The sequence below is a fragment of the Sarcophilus harrisii genome, chromosome 3 (genome assembly GCF_902635505.1).
Source record: "Sarcophilus harrisii chromosome 3, mSarHar1.11, whole genome shotgun sequence".
In the NCBI taxonomy this organism is placed as follows: domain Eukaryota; kingdom Metazoa; phylum Chordata; class Mammalia; order Dasyuromorphia; family Dasyuridae; genus Sarcophilus; species Sarcophilus harrisii.
In genome coordinates this window covers 460,131,610-460,152,497 of record NC_045428.1, presented here as the reverse complement: position 1 = coordinate 460,152,497, position 20,888 = coordinate 460,131,610, and the positions used below count along the sequence as shown (strand labels likewise).

The window sequence follows — 20,888 nt, the reverse complement described above, 5'->3', positions numbered from 1 at the left end:
ATTGGAACTGATTTGGTTCATCTCATTGCTGAGGATGGCAATTCCATCAGAATTGGTCATTATATAGTATTGTTGTTGAAGTATATAATGATCTCTTGGCCCTGCTCATTTCACTCAGCATCAGTTCGTGTAAGTCTCTCCAGGCCTTTCTGAAATCATCCTGTTGGTCATTTCTTACTGAACAATAATGTTCCATAATATTCATATACCACAATTTATTGAGCCATTCTCCAATTGATGGGCATCCACTCAGTTTCCAGTTTCTGACCACTACAAAGAGGGCTGCCACAAACATTCGTGCACATACAGGTCCCTTTCCCTTCTTTATGATCTCTTTGGGATATAAGCCCAGTAGTAGCACTACTGGATCAAAGGGTATGCACAGAAACTAGATACTTTTAAGAACCTAGACAGTTTTTAGGTTAGGCTGATGTAGTAAAGAGCAGAATTTGAGAAATGAGTAATGAGAAACTTGAGGTGATATTTTTGTTTTGCTTTATTTTATTATAGCTTTTTATTTACAAGATATATGCATGGGTAATTTTTCAGCATTGAGAGCTGCAAAATCTTTTGTTCCAACTTTTCCCTTCCTTTCCCCCATTCCTTCCTCCAGATGGCAGGTTGACCAATACATGTTAAATATGTTAAAGTATAAGTTAAGTACAATATATGTATATATGTCCAAACAGTTATTTTGATGTACAAAAAGAATCGGACTTTGAAATAGTGTACAATTAGCCTGTGAAGGAAATCAAAAATGCAGGTGGACAAAAGTAGAGGGATTGGGAATTCTATGTAGTAGTTCATAGTCATCTCCCAGAATTCTTTCGCTGAGTGTAGCTGGTTCAGTTCATTACTGCTCTATTGAAACTGATTTGGTTCATCTCATTGTTGAAGATAGCCACATCCATCAGAATTGATCATCATATAGTATTGTTGTTGAAGTATATAATGCTCTCCTGGTCCTGCTCATTTTATTCAACATCAGTTCATGTAAATCTCTCCAGGCTTTTCTGAAATCATCCCGCTGGTCATTTCTTACAGAACAATAATATTCCATAATATTCATATAGGAGGTGATGTTTTTTTAAGAGATTTATTTCTTTTCCAGGTGGCAAGTGGGATGATCTTGGTCATGGCTTTTTTCCTTATCACGTACACTTTCCACTCAACATGGGTCACCAGTGAAGCCTACTCTTCTCCTTCTATTGTACTTTCTGCACGAGGTGGAGATGGAAGCAGAATCATTTTCGATGACTTCAGAGAGGCGTACTACTGGCTTAGGCACAACACTCCAGAGGTAAAGATTTGGGAACTAAAGAGATGGTAAAGTGGGTCATGATGGTGAATATAGCAATTTTCAGCTGGATTAAGTCCTATATGTATTAGGAATATTTCAATACAATTGATTCCCTTTACAATTCTATTTATTTTATTTTATGCATTTAAAAATGTAATTTTGAGAAGGGCTGTACACTTCGAAGGACTGCTAAAGGGGTCTGTGAGGTATAAAAAGTGTGATTGGCCCCTGATCTGTGTCAGTGTTTATTTTGTAGGTGAAAAAAAAAATGAGTTGTTATGAGATCTTGATTATACTGTGAGATAATCCCATAAAATAAGTTTTGCTTCTTCCACACACTTGCCCTTTCACTAACATTCTTATTCTCCAGGGTCTCTTTTCCATACTAAATATTTCCAGTTCTTCAATTTTTCTTTCTTTCTTTCTTTCTTTCTTTCTTTCTTTCTTTCTTTCTTTCTTTCTTTCTTTCTTTCTTTCTTTTTTTTTTTAATAACTTGTTTTCTCACAACACATATCTTTTCCATTCTGTTGCCATATTCTAATTTGAACATGTAAGTCTTAAATAGGTGAAAATAGCAGTTGTTATTTGTGGTCCTTGACTTTTGTCTCCGTGGGTTGCTACCTTTTTGAGTGCAAGATCATATTTTATTATTAATTTTGTGTATTATCAGCATCTAGCACAGTGCTTAGCTTTACCTAAACACTTGGTAAATGTTTAATTTCCATATTTTTCATCTTGTCAAACATTCAATCCCTGACTTTTAACTGTGCTTGGTTTTCTTTGTAACAATGCTGCCGTTGTCATAAGTGTTTATTACTTCCCTGTCATCTCTCGCAGAAAATGAGTTTGGGTGTAGTTTTGTAAGAGAGAGGATATTATATACTGATATGTGAATAGTTACATGAAAATGCTGAGTTAATTGTCTAAGATTATTGAATAATCTTTTACTTAGATGTCCTCTTTTAACTTTCCCTACATACTTGGCAGCATATGTGAAAACAGGAATCTAAAATTTTTAATCTTCCATTCCTAACTTTTCAGGATGCAAAAATCATGTCATGGTGGGATTATGGCTACCAGATCACAGCTATGGCAAATAGGACAATCCTAGTGGACAACAATACCTGGAACAATACTCACATTTCTCGAGTTGGGCAGGTAGGTGGAAGGATTCTTCACACATTCTAAATATGAATCCCAGTAGGAAATACTTCTTTTTAGAGGGGATAAACAATAAGACCTTGATCTGAAACTAGTGTGTTCTTTATTTTTCTAGGCTATGGCATCCACAGAAGAGAAGGCCTATGAGATCATGAGGGAGCTTGATGTCAGCTATGTTCTAGTCATATTTGGAGGCCTCACTGGATATTCTTCTGATGGTAATGTCCCTGATTTTCTTCTATATGGTTTCACTGGGCACTCAGTAAATAACTCATAAAGAGGACTTTTAAAATTCAAACTTCTATTCTTTTGTTTCTCACTAATGCTTCTTATTGGCACTCTTCTGTTTAGCCAAAAGGCTGATATTTGCAGCCAGAGGCTCACTACTTAGTATTTGCCTTAGTTTAGAAAATAAATAACCAACAAGGATATGGTGAAATGTGTGCTGAATTATTTTTAGGATATTTATGTTGAAACTAGCTACCTAACTGGTTATAGCTGTACACTCCCAAATTACTCAGATGCCTTATGGGAATGGAATAAATGATTAGTTTTGTGTACTCTAAACAACAAACTCTATTCTTGATCATAGATTTTTGCTATCTTAGAGGGAATTATGCCTTTTTCCATGGGTAACAACTGGTATATATATTTGTATGTCCCTTGTATTTTATGTCAGAGATTATATACCCTCTGGGATTATCCTGTTTTATTTAGGATTTACTTATGATTACACATTATCAGACTATGTGCTGTTTTCTTAAGATAGTTCACATTATTGGTCATCTCTGCTTCCTCTTACAGATGACACTGACAAAGAACACAGGATTAGACTTAGTACTAGGTTGAGTCTTAGGGAATCGGCTCTTTATTTTCCAGGTTTTATATTAGGTGTGACTATACAGTACTGAGATTTTGTGTGGAGTGTGTAGAAGTAGGGGAAAGATCATCATAGCAGGGATATTGCAATTTGTAACAGCAGTACTTAAGAATTTTCAGTAAATTATAACTGGGCTTTTCTTTCCAAATAGAAATACGTGTTTTTATGTCTTTAAAAGGAGTATCTTGTTTAGTACAAAACATATAAAAATATCTGTAAATAAGATATTGAATACAGTAAAAGAAACCATGGAGATTGAAGGTCCAGACCAAGTGCCTATGACTCGCATAAAAAGTTTAGAAAAGGTGAGGAAAATGTGGTGCTACATGAAGCAGTCATTCTTTAGGATGCAATATAAAAAAAGTGAAAGGTGTGGTTTTCAAATAAATGATTAACAGTGAGAATAATGGCTACAAAATTATCTTTAGTTAAAGAAATAGACTTTTACAAGAATATTTCTGCAGGTTATGCTGTGTATTTGGATTGATAAACAGAAACAATGAACTAGTTTTTCAAAGGGAAGTTTGATATAACAATAACTGATGATAAAACATAATGTTGTATTACAACCTAAAAGTAGTATCAGAGTCTGCTGTGGAAAATCCCAACAGCCATTGGATTCAGGAAGTGTCCAGGTCAGAATCCTAGGGGATGACATCATAGTTTTGTTTGTTTAATTTTGCTAGCATTATTCAGGCAGATTTTGCCTTTTGTAGCCAGTTAAATTTATTATGTAGACATTACAAAGGATTTGAATGAGTCCGGGGGAATGTTAAAAAAAAGAACTTAAGGATTTTTCATCATAACAGTACTCCAGCTTGGTGTATGTTCTGTGAAAATTTTTGACCAAATGGATCTTTATTTCATTTGACTACGAGTCTTATTCATCAGACTCAACATTATATGATTTTTTTATTGTTTTAAAAAATCCGAGGGCAGGTAGGTGATACAGTAGAGAGAGCACCAGCCCTGAAGTCAGGAGGATCTGAGTTCAGACACTTAACGCTTCCTAGCTGTGTGATCCTGGGCAAGTCATTTAACCTTAATTGCCTTAGCAAAAAAGAAAGAAAGAAAGAAAATCAAATTTACTCTTGGGATTAAGATTCAATCCCACTGAAGTTCTTCAAGGAGGTCATAGTCTCTATAGACACTCTGTAAACATAAAGAAGTTCTAGAGATATTTTGACCATTTGTACATTATTGAAATAAATGTGTATGATCCCAAGAGGACTTCTTTTTTAAGGGAATAATAATCGTTCAGGTGTTTAAATCCTGATGGGTTGTATAATGTTCATTATGATATTAGGTTTAGAATATTTAAATATTCTTAGTTTTAATCCCCGTCAGTGTCTATCATGAAAAATATTGAAATTGTGCAAGCTATATTCCCCCTCAGTTTAGTTCATTTCCTATTAAATACATACTTTCTAGATGGCTTACAGGTCACAAGACAAAATAAAAATGTGATCAGAGTCTAGATTGTGAGGTAGTGTGATATGTCACACATTTCACACTTTTTCTATTTTATAGAATACTGGAAAGTTCATTTTTGAGAAGTGGACTATCCTCTATATTGCCCCTGATCCTGTATACCTTTCTATCCCTAAATAATCTCAGAATAAATAATTCTACATTATACATTCTACTACCAGACAGGTAGTCACAACTCCAGTTTCTGTGGATAACTGGTCTAATAACCTAAAGAGTGGGATTCAGGACTCTGGAATTCTATATTTAGTTTTGCTGCTACCTGACTTTATGAACTGTATGAACACATGGATCTTTTTAGTTTTTTTTGTATCTTGTTATCTTGTATCTTAGTTTTTCCATCTGTTAGATAGAGATGATAATGTAGACTTGAATGATATATTGGCTAATTGAAAGCATGTGCATGGGAAACAGCACAATTTTTTTAATGTGCCAGTAGAGCATTTTCAAACTAACCATCTAGCCAAAGTTCATTTGTCGAACTCTTTTAAATATGTGTTTGGTGTTCATTTGTCGAACTCTTTTAAATATGTGTTTGGTGTTTTTGGTGAAAGGGGCAACATTGAGAGTGACAAAAGTGGCCACACTTGATTAATAGCATAGGGTAAGAAGTTGGGAATGGTTTTTAATGTATCAATAGTTATCATACATGTATATTTATGAATCCAGTTCCAGGTTTTGTGGATGATAAGACAAAGATGGATTTATCCTATTGCTTGTTCTGTACCTTCTGTGGGGCTTGTAGTTACATTTTCCCCAGCTTAAAACTATTATAAATTTTTCCTTAATGCCAGTTTAAAGATGTTATGTTTATGATTTATTGCCTCAAATGCTGTGGAGGAGGTCTTATGATAGAATGCTAAACAAAATATTTTATCTCTTCCTCCCTCTTCTACCACTTGGAATATTGTTATAATTAGATACTTCTTCCATGGGAGAAAAACTTTGATTTCAAGAGGAAATTTCCTTGGAAATAGTGATATTTGTGAGGATATGTCTAGTTTTGATCTCGGTGTGAAAAAATTGGTTTCCTTTTGTTTCATAGACATTAACAAGTTTCTATGGATGGTCCGAATTGGGGGAAGTACAGACACAGGCAAGCACATCAAAGAGCATGACTACTATACCCCAACTGGAGAATTCCGTGTTGACCGGGAAGGTTCCCCAGTGCTACTCAACTGCCTCATGTACAAGATGTGTTACTATCGCTTTGGACAGGTCTACACAGAAGCCAGTGAGTGAATGACAGTGTGGTAAAGATCGGGAATGATATGGGTTGGAGTAGAACAAGGGCCCTAAATTTTCAAGCCTGCTACTTTGAGGGAAATCTGTTTTAGCCATAAAGCCATCTGTTGACTTGGCATATCTTAGTGCTTTGCTAGCAAAAGTTCCTCAATGGGGTCACATTGAGACCTGAAATCTGAAATTACTTTTTTGATTTGAGGGAACCTGTGTGCCAAAAATGTCATTTAGACCTTTTCCTAAGTTTTTCCTCAATGGGGTCACATTGAGACCTGAAATCTGAAATTACTTTTTTGATTTGAGGGAACCTGTGTGCCAAAAATGTCATTTAGACCTTTTCCTAAGTTTTTCATGAACTTTTTTGGAATGTTTGCATGTTCTTCCTCCCTAGTCATTTGGATCTTTCATCATCTTCATAATTCTTCAAGGGGGCTGAAGGCTAGTCTGTTCTGTATTTTTGAGAAAAGATGAGCTCAACATTCTGCTAGGCATCCTTTTGGAGAGTGAATGTTTTATGTAATAGCCACTTCTTTATCACAACGTTATTAACATACACTCTAGTAAATATGTTCAGATGCAGATAATAGTGTGTGTCTCTTTCTGCCCTCTTCCTAGAGCGTCCACCAGGATATGACAGAGTAAGAAATGCTGAGATTGGTAACAAAGATTTTGAGCTTGATGTCCTAGAAGAAGCATACACCACAGAACATTGGCTGGTCAGGATATACAAGGTTAGTGTATGCGTCTGTGCTGTATTTTGGGGAAAAGCACTGGAATTATCTTCAAGTTTAAAAAACTTGAGATTGAATTCCTGGCACCAGTGTTTTCTACTTATGTGATTTAGGACTAGTTGACTTAAGCTTTTTTTCTTTTTTTGGTGAGGCATTTGGGATTGACTTGCCCAGGGTCATACAACTAGTACGTGTTAAATGTCTGAAACTGGATTTGAACTCGAGTCCCTCTGACTTCAGAACCAGTGCTCTTTTCATTGTGCCATCTAGTTGCCTCCTTAAACTTATTTTCTAGACTTTACTTTCCTCATCTGTAAAATGAGAAAGTTGGACTATATCATCTCTAGTTCTTTTCTAGTTCTGAATTTTGTATTTTCTCTGTCAGTACTAATTTCTGTGTTTTTTTGAATTAATCCTTTGATTTTCTCATTTAGGAAAATTTCCATAAGTAACTCAGCAAAACTTATAACTGAATCAGAATGTGTGTTTGTATTTTACACATTTGTGTATATAATTTTATTTTGGATTTGAGTAGAAAGAATATATGTGCTTTAAGGATTTCTTGCAGCATTAGTTTTCTAATTAGGTTTAATAATATTCTGAGAGATTGCTATTATATATTAAAGGATATTGATTTTACAACTTAGTACTAGATATTCTCAAAAATGGGTGGTAAGTCATTTTCTCTGAGCAAAATAAAATTTTTGCTTGATATGAAAGTCACATTGGTTATAGCATGCAACTCACTTTAATCTTGGGTAAACCACACTCAGTACTAAAAAGGGGGGGGGGGGACTTGTTTCCTGATTTTTAACAAATTCAATATTATTTCATTTTCAGCTCCAAATTTATTCTTTAACATCTTCTACCCAGTTGAGAAAGCAAGAAAAACAAATCTTGTTATATATTTTAAAACAAACAAAAAAAAAAACTTTGATAGTGATGTCCAAAAAATGCCTCAATCTGCTGAGTTCCTAGCATGTTTTACCGTGAATCTTTAGAATTATGATTAATTGTATTGATGAGAATTTTTTAGTCTTTTAAAGTTATTTGTCTTTACAGTATTGTTATTGTATAAATTATTTTCCTGGTTCTGCTTACTTTATATTAGTTCATTCAGGTCTTTCCAGGCTTTCTGAAAACGTCCCTTTCATCATTTCTTACAGCACAATAGCCATTTCCCGATTGATGTGGACACGTTCTCAATTTTGAGTTCTCCAGCTACCACAAAGAAATCTGCTAAAAATATTTTTGAATACATGGATCTTTTTACTCTTTCTTTGGTTGCTTTGGGGGTATAGTCCTAATAGTTCCACATTTCTTCCCAAAATGATTGAACCAATTCACAGCTCTCTAAATAGACCTGCTAGCATTTGTCATTTTCCTCTTTTTAAAGTCAGTTTTGCCAATTTGATGTATGTAAGATGTTGCCTCAGATTTGCTTTAATTTTCATTTCTCTAATTAGTGATTTAGAACTTTTTTTTTAGTGCTATGATAGCTTGAATTTCTTCATCTGTTCATATCCTTTGAATTACCAATTGGGAAATGGCTCTTATTCTTAAAAGTTTTAGCTATGTTGATTTTGCTTATACAGAAACTTTTTACTTTTATGTAATCATAATTGTCTTTTTCTATACTGTGAACCTCTTGCTATCTTTCTTGATCATGAACTCTTCCCTTATCACAGATTTATTATGCATAGGTAATTTCTTCCATTCTTTTCTCTTTTGTTTATATGTCACCTTTTAAGTCTATATTGTTTGAAGTTTATTTTGTATGTGGTATGATATGTTAATGGTCTGGTTGTGCTAGACAATTTTCTAGTTTTCTTAAGAGATTTTGTTGACTAATGATGTTTCCTGACTTTAAAGGGTCTTGCAAAGGGCTAAAGTAGCAAATTTGTCTTGCAGGTAAAGGACCTGGACAATAGAGGCTTGTCAAGGACATAATCAACATCTTCACCTCCAATATGCATCGCACTGAATTCGTCTTCACCTAGAATGCCGCAGACGTTGTTTTTATATGCAGTTTGTAAGAACAGGGCAGAATGGGATTGGAATTGCCTGGAAGTTTTGCCCAGGGCAATATAGGCCGGGCCAGGTGGAATGATTTTTATAATTATAAGCAGGTTACCAAATGAAATGTCATGGCTTTACCATGGTCAATTAAAGGGGGAAGAAAAATTTTTAAATGTGTCTTATTTTATTTGACTTAATGTGAATGACACATAGTAAGCAGATGTTCTCATTGCTTTGAAATAAGGGAAGATGTTAGGCCTGATATTTGCACAGAGGTCCCTCTCCTAAATAAATTGAGGGTAAAGCCATCACCTTCTCTCAAGTCAGCCAAACTGCCAAGGACTGGATCAAGTGCTTCACAGAATCCAAGAGTTGGAAGAGACCTCAGAGGCCATCTAGTCCAAAATGTGTACATGTACAGAAATTCCCTCTTTAAATCCCCAGTAAGTAATCATCTAACTTTCCTTCGCTTGAAGACCTAATTAGTAAGCAGAAACAAACTACCTCCTAAGGCAGTCCATTCTACTTTTGGCTAGCTCTAATTGTAAGGAAGTTTTTCTTCACTTTGAGCCTAAATTGGCTTTTCTGTAACCCATTTTTTTTTTATGTTTTGTTCTCTAGGGCCAAGAAAAGTAATTCTAATCCCTCTTCTATATTACAGGCCTTCAAGTTTTTGAAGTGAACCATGTTTCTTCTAAATCATTTTTTCTCCAAGTTAAACATTCCCAGTTCTTTCATTGATCCTGTAATGGGTATTCAGAATCTTGGTTCTCTGCTTTTGGGCATTCTCCAGCTGGATCTCATAGTCCTTAAATGTTGTCCAGAATTGAGCATAGTGTTATGGTTCTAATATGACTAAGTCAGAATTTAACAAGACTCTTGCCTTTCGTTCCAGTTCTGGATACTTTGTCTGTTATAATGTAACGTCAGATTAGCTTTTGTGGCTGCCTTGTCACACTGTTGACTCATATTGAGTTTATCCCTAGATCTTTTGCACACAAATTGTTGGCTAGCCTTGTCCCTCATGTCCTGTATTTGTGAAGGTGATTTTTTTAAACCTCAAGTTTAATACTTTAGTTTTATATCTAATGAATTTCATTTTATTTGGTTCAGTCGGTCATTCTCACCTATTGAGATCTTTTTCTATCCTGAATCTCTTATCCATTAGCTGTTCCTACTAGCTTTGTGTCATCTGTGAATTTGATCGTGCCATCTATACCTTCATTTAAGTCATGGAGAAAAAAGTTAACAAGATAAGGCAATGAAAAAGTGAAACATTCCACTAGAGAACTCTCTCTAAGGTGACAAAAAGCTATCAAGGAAAATTTTGGAGTCAGGTCATTTCAGCCAGTTTTGAATGTACCTATTACATCATTGTCTTGTTTATGTTTCTCCATCTCATTTATAAAGAGAGCACATGAAACTTCTAACTGCTGAACTCTGAATAGATAATATCTTATACAGCCCCTTATTCATCAATCTAGTAATTCTGTCAGAAATGGAACTACTTAGTCTGGCATGATTTGGTTGATGAAGCCATCCTGGATCTTGGTGATTATTGATTACTTTTTATCATTTAAAAAAATTGATATTTTTGGAAGTTGTCAGGGTTAAGTGACTTGTGCCAGGGTTATACAGCTAATAAGTCTCTGAAGCTGGATTTGAATTTAGATCTCCCAGACTCTCCATTTGCCACCTACCTGGCTCTATTGTTTCCTTTTTTAAACTTTCACATTTACACCTTTAATGTATTCTAGACTTTTGTCTAAATTTGAAGTCGTTTACTAGTCTAAATTGCAGAATCCATCCTCTTGAAAATAGGGATATTTGCCTATTTTCTCAAGGCATGTAAGCACTTCTGTTATTCATTGAAAGATCACTGACAAATTCAACCATTTCATTTAGCATTCTGCAGTATAATTTGTTTGGGCCTGATAACCTGAACTCTTTGAAAATAAACTGAATTCTTTCTCATTTTCTTATTTATTTTGGGATTCAACTTTATTTTCAACTATTTTTGGTTAACTTCACAATCAATTTAATTTAAATATTTAAAAATATCATCTTTGATTGAGAAAATAGGGAACAAAATAACAGTGAAATAATTCTGCCTTTTGTCATCCCATATCGTTGTCTAATCCACCTCAAATAGTATTCCTATTCCTTCTTTGATCATCCTCGTGAATGCATTTAAAATGTAATTAAAAAAAAACAAACATTTATTTGTTGCCCTTAACATTCATTGCCAACTTAAGCTCATTTTGAACTCTATTGTCCTTGACACAGTTTTTCCAGGATTTTTATTTTCTAGAGTTTCCTGGTCTGACCTTGCTTATAAAATTTTAGGCCATGGGATCTTCCCTTTTCTTTCTTTGAATCCTATAAAATCTCTTGCCAGACATGTCATATCATACCCAGTTATCTAAGTATCTAGGCTTCTCCTTCCCTTCCCTCCTCTTTACCCCTCATAGTTTGTGCATCACAATTAGTTCTTTCTTGTTGATCAAAATGAGATTTATGATAGAATATCCCTGTTAATTTCTATACCACCTTTTCAAAGAAGGAAATTATTATTAAAGCAAATCAAGACTTTACTAACTTTTGGTATAAAACTGGAGCAGAAGGTCAGATAACTGATATCACTCTATTATGCCTTAGTGGGGATTTGTGACCTTTTCCCTAAATTTGCCTTCTATTTCCATCTTTATTCAGGTGGCATTTTAGTACAGTCTCCTGATTAGTATCATTTCTGTTTTTCTTTGCATTGATCTTCATTCAAATGTTCTCCACATTCAAATCTCTGCTTTTGTTCCTAGATTTCCTATATAGTGCTACTTCAGTCCTACTTTTTATCCACTCTCTTCAATCAGATTAAGATATACCCTTTTAGTTGTGTTCTAGTCATGTATTCCATTACACAATGTCTCAGTAATACCTGGATGTCAAATTTGCCTTGCATTATAATTTCTCGTTTTGCTTGTTAACTCTGTGCATTTGTGAATGGAGACTTGAAGTTACAAGTTTTATGGCTGACTTTTCTGGGGATTTATCTTTTCTAAATTACTTGATGTTTCTAACATTATTTTTAGGTTTTAGCTATTTGATATATAAATAGTTTTCTTCTTTCTTTTTCTTTTCTTTCAGTATCAAACTCTGTTGGTCAGTATTGCAAAATTCTAGGCAAATATGCTTTTACCAGCTTCCATTTGTTAGATCCATTTCATTCCAAGAGCCCCCATATCCTCTTTTTTTAAGTCCTGATCCATAATCCTGTTCTCAAGTACTTAACTAACTGTTCACTTCCTAAATGACCTTTTCTTTTACAAGGCTTTTTTTTTTTTTTTTTTTTTTTTTTTTAGCCATCAAGGGGCGAAAGGAATGAAAAAAATTACATTTGTCCCTTCAATTTTTTTATCCAGTGCTTAAATATATATAGTATTATTTCCTAGTTTATACTTGGCTATATAAATCCTCATTTCATGCTAATCACCAGAAATAAGTGGTTGTCATCTGCTTTGAGGAGTCATAAATTCTTGGTCTCATCCATTATATACTTCCCAGAAGACAGTATATCCCTCTATTGTTAATGTCAGGTCAGCAAATCGTTACTTCTTAGTAGAGGATTACCAGCTGCCACAACTTATGCATCTATGGATTTATACTATCATTCCTTGGGAGTGCACACAACTGCTTCATCCTCAGAGTCCTGCTTCTCTCCTCCCATTCCCCCTCACCCATCCCCATCTTCCACTCATCTGCTGGAGAAGTCTCAAACTTCACTTAGTGCTTCCTGTTCTCTTACATTTCAAGTTCTACTTTTCCTACTTCTGACCCACTCAGAATTTCTTTGTTCAAAAATTTTTTTCTACTTTGTAATAAAGTACATGTTTTTAATTGATGTTTTCTGTTTTTATATTACATTCATTTCTGAATGTACACATCTTCCACATTCAGCAAACTAATTCTTTAAAAAAAAATGTTATTTCCCCTATGTCCTAGAGAGTGGAAAGGTGTTTTCTTTGGCCCCTTTACCTTCTCTTGAAGCAATTAGGTTGTTCGGTGAATGGAGTGCTGGTCCTGGAGTCAGATGGATGAGTTCAGATCTGGTCTTAGATAATTACTAGCTATTTGACCCTGTCATATAACCTCTGTTTGCCTCAGTTTCCTCAACTCTAAAGTGGAGATAATAATAGTACTTCCCAGGGTTGTGAAGATCAATTGAGATATTTATAGAGTGCTTAGTATGGTGCCTGGCACATAATAGCTGCTACATAAATGCTAGCTATTATTGTCATCATTATCAACATTAGAGAGATCTGTGCATGTAAACATTGTATACTTGTACAGTTTACTATAAAATTTACTCTACCCCATATGTCTTTTGGAAACAAGGTCCATAGTTCTCTGTTACTGTTATTGATAATTCTTGTGACAAAGTGCTATTGCAAACTGTTGACAATGTTGTGAATCTACTAGGTAGTCAGTTACATTAAAACAATTAAAGAACTTACTTAATATCTATTTCCTATGTGTAGAGCCTCAGTATTATTACAGAGGGAAGTGAAAAGAGAAGAGCATCTCTCCTTTCCATAGGATTAGGGAAGAACCTTTAAGTGGTTAGAAATACTTGTGCATCACTTAAATTTGCTTTGAGTCGATGCTTAGAGGGCTTTTTGACCAGATTTAAGGATGGAGGGCAATCATAGTTGTAAACCATTAATTTTTGTGACACAATAAAAACAATACATTTATTATTCTTAGAATGAATTCCTCTGAAACATTTTCAGTTCAGGAAACTCTTGACCCCGAGTATCCTACAAAATTACTCTATCCAGAAGCCAATACAGTGATACTTCACTTATTTGGAAATGGACTATGTGACATCTTTACTTATTTGAAACTAGCCAAGAATCAGGAAGTATCCTGAAAAAGGGCCCTGTCTCTCCAGGATGTTAAAAATCTCATAAACTTAAGTGTCATGAATTTTAAATATAGGAAAACTCTTAACTCAATCTATTCTTACTTTATACACAATTGTAATACAAAAAGTTCTGAAGAGAGAATAGTGTAGCTGCAAGCACTGGATATGGCCTAGACATGGCCAGAGGAAATTCTAGAAAGAATACTCAGATAGCTCTATTATTTTTGATGGTGCTATTCCTTCTAACAAAGCTGATTGGAACCCATGCATGTCTTATCTTGTACTACACTTGTATGTCCTCCCTTAAGTTTGCCCTGGGGACTTACCCAACATGATGAGACCTTCCAGTTTTTCCCTGACATCATAGATTTATGAACTTATGGATCATACAACTATCTGTTAGTTATTTTACTTTCCATGTGACCAACCCATCTTTTTAGATTATACATACATTCCTTTGATGATAACCTTTATTATAATTCAATTTTTTTAGTCTCATGTATTATATCATGCTCACATTCTTCATTGCCCTCTGAATTGTTACTCATTTTTAATTTCAAGACTATGGTCTCGAAATACCATTAGAGTGGTTCTACATCTCAAGACTACAGAAGAATATTGATGTTAACAAGGAAGGCCTTTCTTTTAAGGAGAAACTTGACAGCATTAAAAGCACTATAGTTTTCCAAATGCAATTAAACCAATTTTCTTCTTTCTAGTCAATTCTGAACCTAGTTTATTATTAATTTCTGCAGTGACTATCCAAGTAATGGGTCCTAATAGACCAGTTCTTGTACCTTTAATTACATATGGTATAGACCAGAACTTTTTTTCACTCATGACCCTCTCTGGCAAAATGCCAGAGAAATTTTTACAAGACCCAAATATGTAGATACGTAAAATAGGTAAACAAATGAAACATTTGCTGTTATAAATCATAATTTTGTGATTCCCCCCCCCCCCCTTTCAACATTGTTACATGACTGCATATGGAGATTGTGATTCACAGTTTAAGAAGCTTTAGTATAAACAATAAACATTCTTTATCTACTTGGTTTTTTCTGTGTAGATAGGCCAAAGTCTTAAATAATTATGGTTCTTGTTTTGGAGGTTATGTAGTATTGTAGCACTTTATATGTAATCAGCCACCATGGCATCTGTCAGTCAACAAGAGCATGTGATGGATCTTACAGTTTTTAGAAAAACTAGTTTTGTCTTTGATTCTGTACTGATGCTCCTCTATTTTTAAGGTTTTTTTTTTTGGTTTGTTTTTGCAGATGCATTTTTTGAGCACTGCTATATGAGATAATCAAGTAAGCATCTATTGAAATGATGTTTCTTGTGTCCTTTGGACATATTAAATCAACTCTATGAACTCCTTTATTTGCCTCTTCAAGGAAGATCTCTGATTCATCTTTCCATTTCATCCTAACTTCATTTTATCTCCTGGTTTCATTTTATAACCAGAATGTCAGGATTTATATACTTCAGTTCTTCATTTATTGTGTTTACATATTTTTCCCTGGACAAGGATTTCCAATTTAGAGTACCAGCTGGGAACCTGAATTATCACAAGGCCACTGGAACTTCTCCAGCAGCCATTCCACCTCCAAGGTAATACACACTTCTTCCATAGGAAGCCTGGTCCTGCATCCTCCTCCCAGAATAAACTTTCTAGACTGTAAGTTGCTACATAAACATTATCTTAATGTGTCATTCCCTCAGCTGTTGCTCAGAGTGGCATTGTAGTTTTAGGGAAAGATATGACATAGGTTACTATCAAATGACTGCCATGTTTCATTAGTGACAATATATCCTTGCAGTTTATAAATGGATCTTAAATTCATTTGAGAAATGAAAAAATTACAACTCACAATGGTATGACCATACTTGCCCAATATTAGTTAGGGAATTGGACAGACTCCATACTTCTGGGTCTGCAATTGTTTAAAACCAATGTTTTTAGCTGTCTTTGGTTGTTTTTATGCTTGTCAGCTCTCTTGTAAGCAGGAACAGGTCCTTGCACATAGTAGACATCCAATAAATGTTTGATGAATAAACAAGTGTTGTGTAGGCAGACAGTTATTTTTTATAGTGTTTTTAAAGAATGTGAAACCAAGAATCATTTCTTACTATTACCTGGTAACTAAATTAAATGAGAAGTAATCTCTACATTTCCAGTTTACCATATATCACTATCGTCCTTATGATAGAAGGTAGGTTGAAATTGTTTATTTTTTACTGCTGTCTTATACAAGTAATCAGAAAACATTTTCCTTAAGAGAAGAATGCATTCTCTTTTAGGTTTTGAGTTGCTGATTCCTCTTTCATTCTCCTGTTTTTTATCATTTCAGCATGTTTAAAATTGTGTTCTTCACTAAAGAATAGAGACATGATAATAGAAAATTATGTCAGTTGAATAATAGGGAATAATGATTCATTAAGCAAAAATAATATTTACATAAATACTTAAAGAATTTATTAATTATTCCTTTATGGGAGTTTCCTTTCCAGTGTCTGATTGCAACTTTTCCACAACTCATTAAATGGTCTCTCTTTTTTTTCTAATCACCCTTGATTATTGATTTTATTGAAATGGTACTTTGACTCTGCCATTCCAGTAAAGTTTTATTCTTTTTTTTTTTTTTTTTTTTTCTGAGGCAATTGGAGTTAAGTGACTTGGCCAGGATCACACAGCCAGGAAGTGTTAAGTGTCTGAGATCAGATTTGAACTCGGGTCCTCCTGACTTCAGGGCTGGGGCTCTATCCACTGCACCATCTAGCTATCTCCTCCCCCCCCCCCCCTTTTTTTTTTTTAATTTTTAAAGCTTTTTATTTTCAAAACATATGCATGGATAATTTATAAACATTGACTCTTGCATAGTCTTGTACTTCAGATTACCCCCTCTTTATCCCCACCCCCTCACCTATATAGCAATCAATCCATTATATGTTAAACATGTTAAAATATATGTTAAATCCTATATGTTCAAACATATTTATTCAGTTCTCTTGCTGCACCAGAAAAATCAGATCAAAAAGGAAAATAAATGAATTAAAAAAAACAAAATGCAAGTGAACAACACAAAAAGAATGAGAATGTTATGATCCACATTCAGTTCTCACAGTCGTTTCTCTGAGTGTAGATGGCTGTCTTCATCACAAGATCATTGGAATTGGCATCAGATAGCTCATTGTTAGAAAGAAGTCACGTCCATCAGAATTGATCGTTGTATAGTATTGATGTTGCTGTGTACAATGATCTTCTAGTTCTGCTCATTTCACTTGGCATCAGTTCATGTAAGTCTCTCCAGACTTCTCTGAAATCTTCCTGTTGATCATTTCTTACAGAACAATAATATTCCATAACATTCATCTACCATAACTTATTTAGCCATTTCCCCACTAGTGGGCATCCACTGAGTTCCAGTTCCTAGCCACTACAAAGAGAGTTGCCACAAACATTTTTGCACATGTGGGGTCCCTTTCCTTCCTTTAAGATCTTTTTGGGATATAAGCCCAGTAGTGTCAAAGGGTATGCACAGTTTGATAACTTTCTGAACATAGTTAAAAATTGCTCTCCAGAATGGCTGAATCTGTTCTTAAGTTTTATTCTAATGCCTTATCATAGCATAAAGATAGTCCGGTGTTCTCTAAGACTTTGTCAGTGAGTATAAACTCTTATATTAGTTATTCTTAGGAATCTGGAACTGATTCAAGTATTGGTTTACTGGATTCAATTCATTAATTAAATAAAAACTTAATGTGTGCCAGGCAGTATGTTAAGCACTGCGGATACAAATAAGAAAAAGAAAGAGAACTTGTCCACAAGAATCTTACATCTAATGGAGGAAGGCAAGATACTAAAGGAATTTGAAAGTGATGCTGGGTGACCAGAGGATACACACACAATGTTCTATGGAGTCAAAACCAAGTAGAACTGCTGGTGGAAAATGGAGAGTTACCTAAAAAGTTTGGAAAGTTCAGAGTTCTCTATGAAAGACTTAAAAGGGAGTTTGCTCCTACATCCTCCGGCCCTTCAATTAGAGGTGAGAGACAACTGAGGGATTTGAAAAAAGATGTTTAGTATCAAAAACTGAGTCAATCAACATGGTGACAAGATTTTAGGTGATGGCTTGTCCTATGTCAGTCATGATATTCTCTGGAGTCTAAGCAAAGATGCTAATGGAAATGAAGATTAGAAGTACTATTAAATATTCTAGAACTCCTGTTGTATATAGTTTCTTTAATTTGTTAATTCTATCATAGTGCCTAATGCAGGACTTTATTTAAACTACCCCAACAAGAAGGATTCCTTTCTTAATTTTAGAGATTCCAGGCTGAGAGAATTCCTCATGCTGAGAATTGTGTCAACTCTTTTCAATAATTTGGAATTATGCAAAAAAAAAAAAAAAAAGTGACTGAACTTTTTATACTCTTTGACCCCAGGACTATGCCCAAGACAGAGACAAAGGTCCATTACCTATGAAAATGTTTAGAGCATCACTTTTTTTTGAAAGCAAAGAACTACAAATGGGAATTCCCAAGTACTAGAAATGAAATTATTAAACACACTCATATATATGAATGTAGTGCAATGTCATTAGTCAGAAGTTAGGAATTTAAAGAATCTAAAGATGCCTAGTGAGGTTTGACATGAATTGATGCAGACAAGTAAACAGAATCTGAAGATCAGTATACACAGTAACCACAGCAATGTAATAAAATGCAGCTCATGAATCCCTTTCCCCATGGATGTTCAATTTACTGTCCAAGGTGTTAGCTATTTGGGGGAAGAAGGATGTGAATCTTCCCAAACTCTAGCTTGCTTCTGGCAATATAAATATTTTTATTGGCAGGTAATGATATACTTAGCTCAAAACAAAGGCATTTATTGAGATTGTAAATAATAAAATACACAGCTAATTTGCCCATGAATAAATACTTTACAGGAAAAGTTAAATCTTCATAGCAATTATTTATGGAGCATCTATAGGGAACAAATGGCTACAGCATCTCAAAAAAACATGTATACATATGGAATTAAACTCTTCTCATTTTACAAATAAGGAAACAGGATTAGGGGTAAGTGGTTTGCTCAGCTAGTAAACATCTGAGGCAGAATTTAAAGCCAAATTATATATGCTGGAAACTAGACATTTTAGTCACTGTTTTTAAAAAACTATTGTATGTGCAATTCCATATCCCTCTCCACTCCACCCTGCCCCCCTTCTCTTCACACTAGTCACTCATACTGCCCAAAATTCGACTTGTACCTGTTGTTCATGGGTTCTGACTTCTCGGCTAGTGACAAGCCAGATTATTAGGTAAGCACAAAAAGCATGGGGATAGAAAGGGACTGTCTGCTATTTCCTTGTCCTTCACTGGAAAAGTTCCATTTCTAGAAATCTCTCTTAAGTTGCACATTCATACATCTAGAAAAACCTCCAGGTTTTGGCCCCAAAATCCTTGCTGCAAAGTCATTTGGGGTGGAAGCGGTAAGAGACTAGTAGCATAACATATCTAATTTTGCTGTATGTAGTGCAGAACACCAGGTTTACCAGGTTTTGATTTCGGAAATACCTTTCTAGAGGCCTCCAGTAAATAGTATATAATTTTAATAAAATTCTAACATTTTATAACTTATCTCATTTCTCCCCTTCTCCCTTTAAACCTCTATTTTTATTTAAAAAATACTACCATTCTTCCAATCTGTAAATTTGCAGTAGTTTAAAAATGGTGTATTTTACATTTTTTTATTTAAATCTGCCTGAAAAAAGTTTATTAATTAAATTATCCTAAGCATCTTTACTTAGAAATTCTAACAAAGATCCATATCACTTTTGGAAATCTTTCTGTCCAAGCTATTTTCCACATACAATTCATAGGGTTCCAAAATAGAGGCAGAATTACATAATCAAGGTGAAATGGGGAGGGGAATTTTAGCTACTTTCTGATTCATCTAAAAGAACTTTCAGTACACCCCAAATAATCATTTCCCTAAAGCCATTTATTCTCTTTCTAAGGATACAATGAATATGAGATATTGCTATTAATTGAATTAAGGACATTCTTCCTCTTAATGTACTTATCATTAATTTCTGGGAGTTTTCCTGAGCTATTCAGGCCTCTCCCTTTAGAAATTAGTTGGGTTTTTGTTAAGAATGATGTAAAAAGATTTCAGTGCATAATAGTATTTAGGGCTTTATATTGAAAGAACAGCTAATGAAATTTCTCATTCAAATTAATCGAAGTACTTCAGATAAATGCACTGAAAAAAAATGTTTTTAAGAGGGAACAGGGATGGGCTGGAAACACCTTAGTATGTTTAACCACAAGTCAGCCTGACCTCCATATCCCCTCAACTAACCTCTTGAGTCTTTTACAATTTTTCTTCTACACTTCACATGTGGCCTTCCCTTTGCAACCTTAGTCCTTCTACCTGGTGGAATATTAGTTAAAGACCCCAGGCCCTATGAGCATGCACAGAGTATTTCTGATGAAACTGCCCAAGTGTAAGAAGTTAGAAAACCTACTTTCTTTTAAAGAGTTATGTGGAATGGGAATGACTTTGGGGAGACATAGACATATATGGAGGATATATGTCTATACATTCTGTATCTGGTTCTGGTCTATTAACCAGATAGTGGATAGCAGCCTTTTCAGTTGTAACTGTGAAACAAACTGGAGGTGCCTTCAAAAATCCTTTGTTGCAACCTCTCCCTCTTCCACTTTCACCTTTCTACCCCTCTATTTCTGTCTCTTGGTAGAATCCCTGTTCTTGGATTCACTCCTTCATTGGCACTATCTAAGCAATAGTGCTGTAAGGGGAGAGCTGTTGAGCACACAGTAGAGGCTGACACATGGCCTCTGCAACACTGACTTTGATTCTTAGTGTGTGGGACATAAAAAGACCTTTACCCAAAATGTTTACTCAGAGATCAAAGTAGAAAGCAGAAAGATTGTTTATTAATCCTCATGAGGATGAGCAGTCCAACCCTGAGATAAGGGAAATAGAAAGCTCGCGGTAGGATGGCTAAAGAAGTAGTAAAGATACACAGCTTTTATACAAGAGATTACATCACAAGTAAGAGAGTATTGGGATGGGGGGGAAGCATCTAATTGGTTGTTGCTATCCGGAGAGA

The 20,888-nt window shown here is 34.7% G+C and overlaps 1 protein-coding gene across 1 annotated transcript in view; it reads left to right on the top strand.

The window, feature by feature from the left end:
- The window catches only part of STT3A (STT3 oligosaccharyltransferase complex catalytic subunit A), a 31,044-nt gene extending 22,049 nt beyond the window's left edge, over nt 1-8,995 (top strand). Inside the window, exons 13-18 of the mRNA XM_003764349.3 lie at nt 1,112-1,300; nt 2,343-2,459; nt 2,578-2,680; nt 5,876-6,064; nt 6,688-6,803; nt 8,715-8,995. Coding sequence (XP_003764397.1) covers nt 1,112-1,300; nt 2,343-2,459; nt 2,578-2,680; nt 5,876-6,064; nt 6,688-6,803; nt 8,715-8,753 — 753 coding nt within the window. The 3' untranslated portion in view covers nt 8,754-8,995. The remainder of the gene's footprint in view (nt 1-1,111; nt 1,301-2,342; nt 2,460-2,577; nt 2,681-5,875; nt 6,065-6,687; nt 6,804-8,714) is intronic.
- The last annotated feature ends 11,893 nt before the right edge of the window (nt 8,996-20,888 follow it).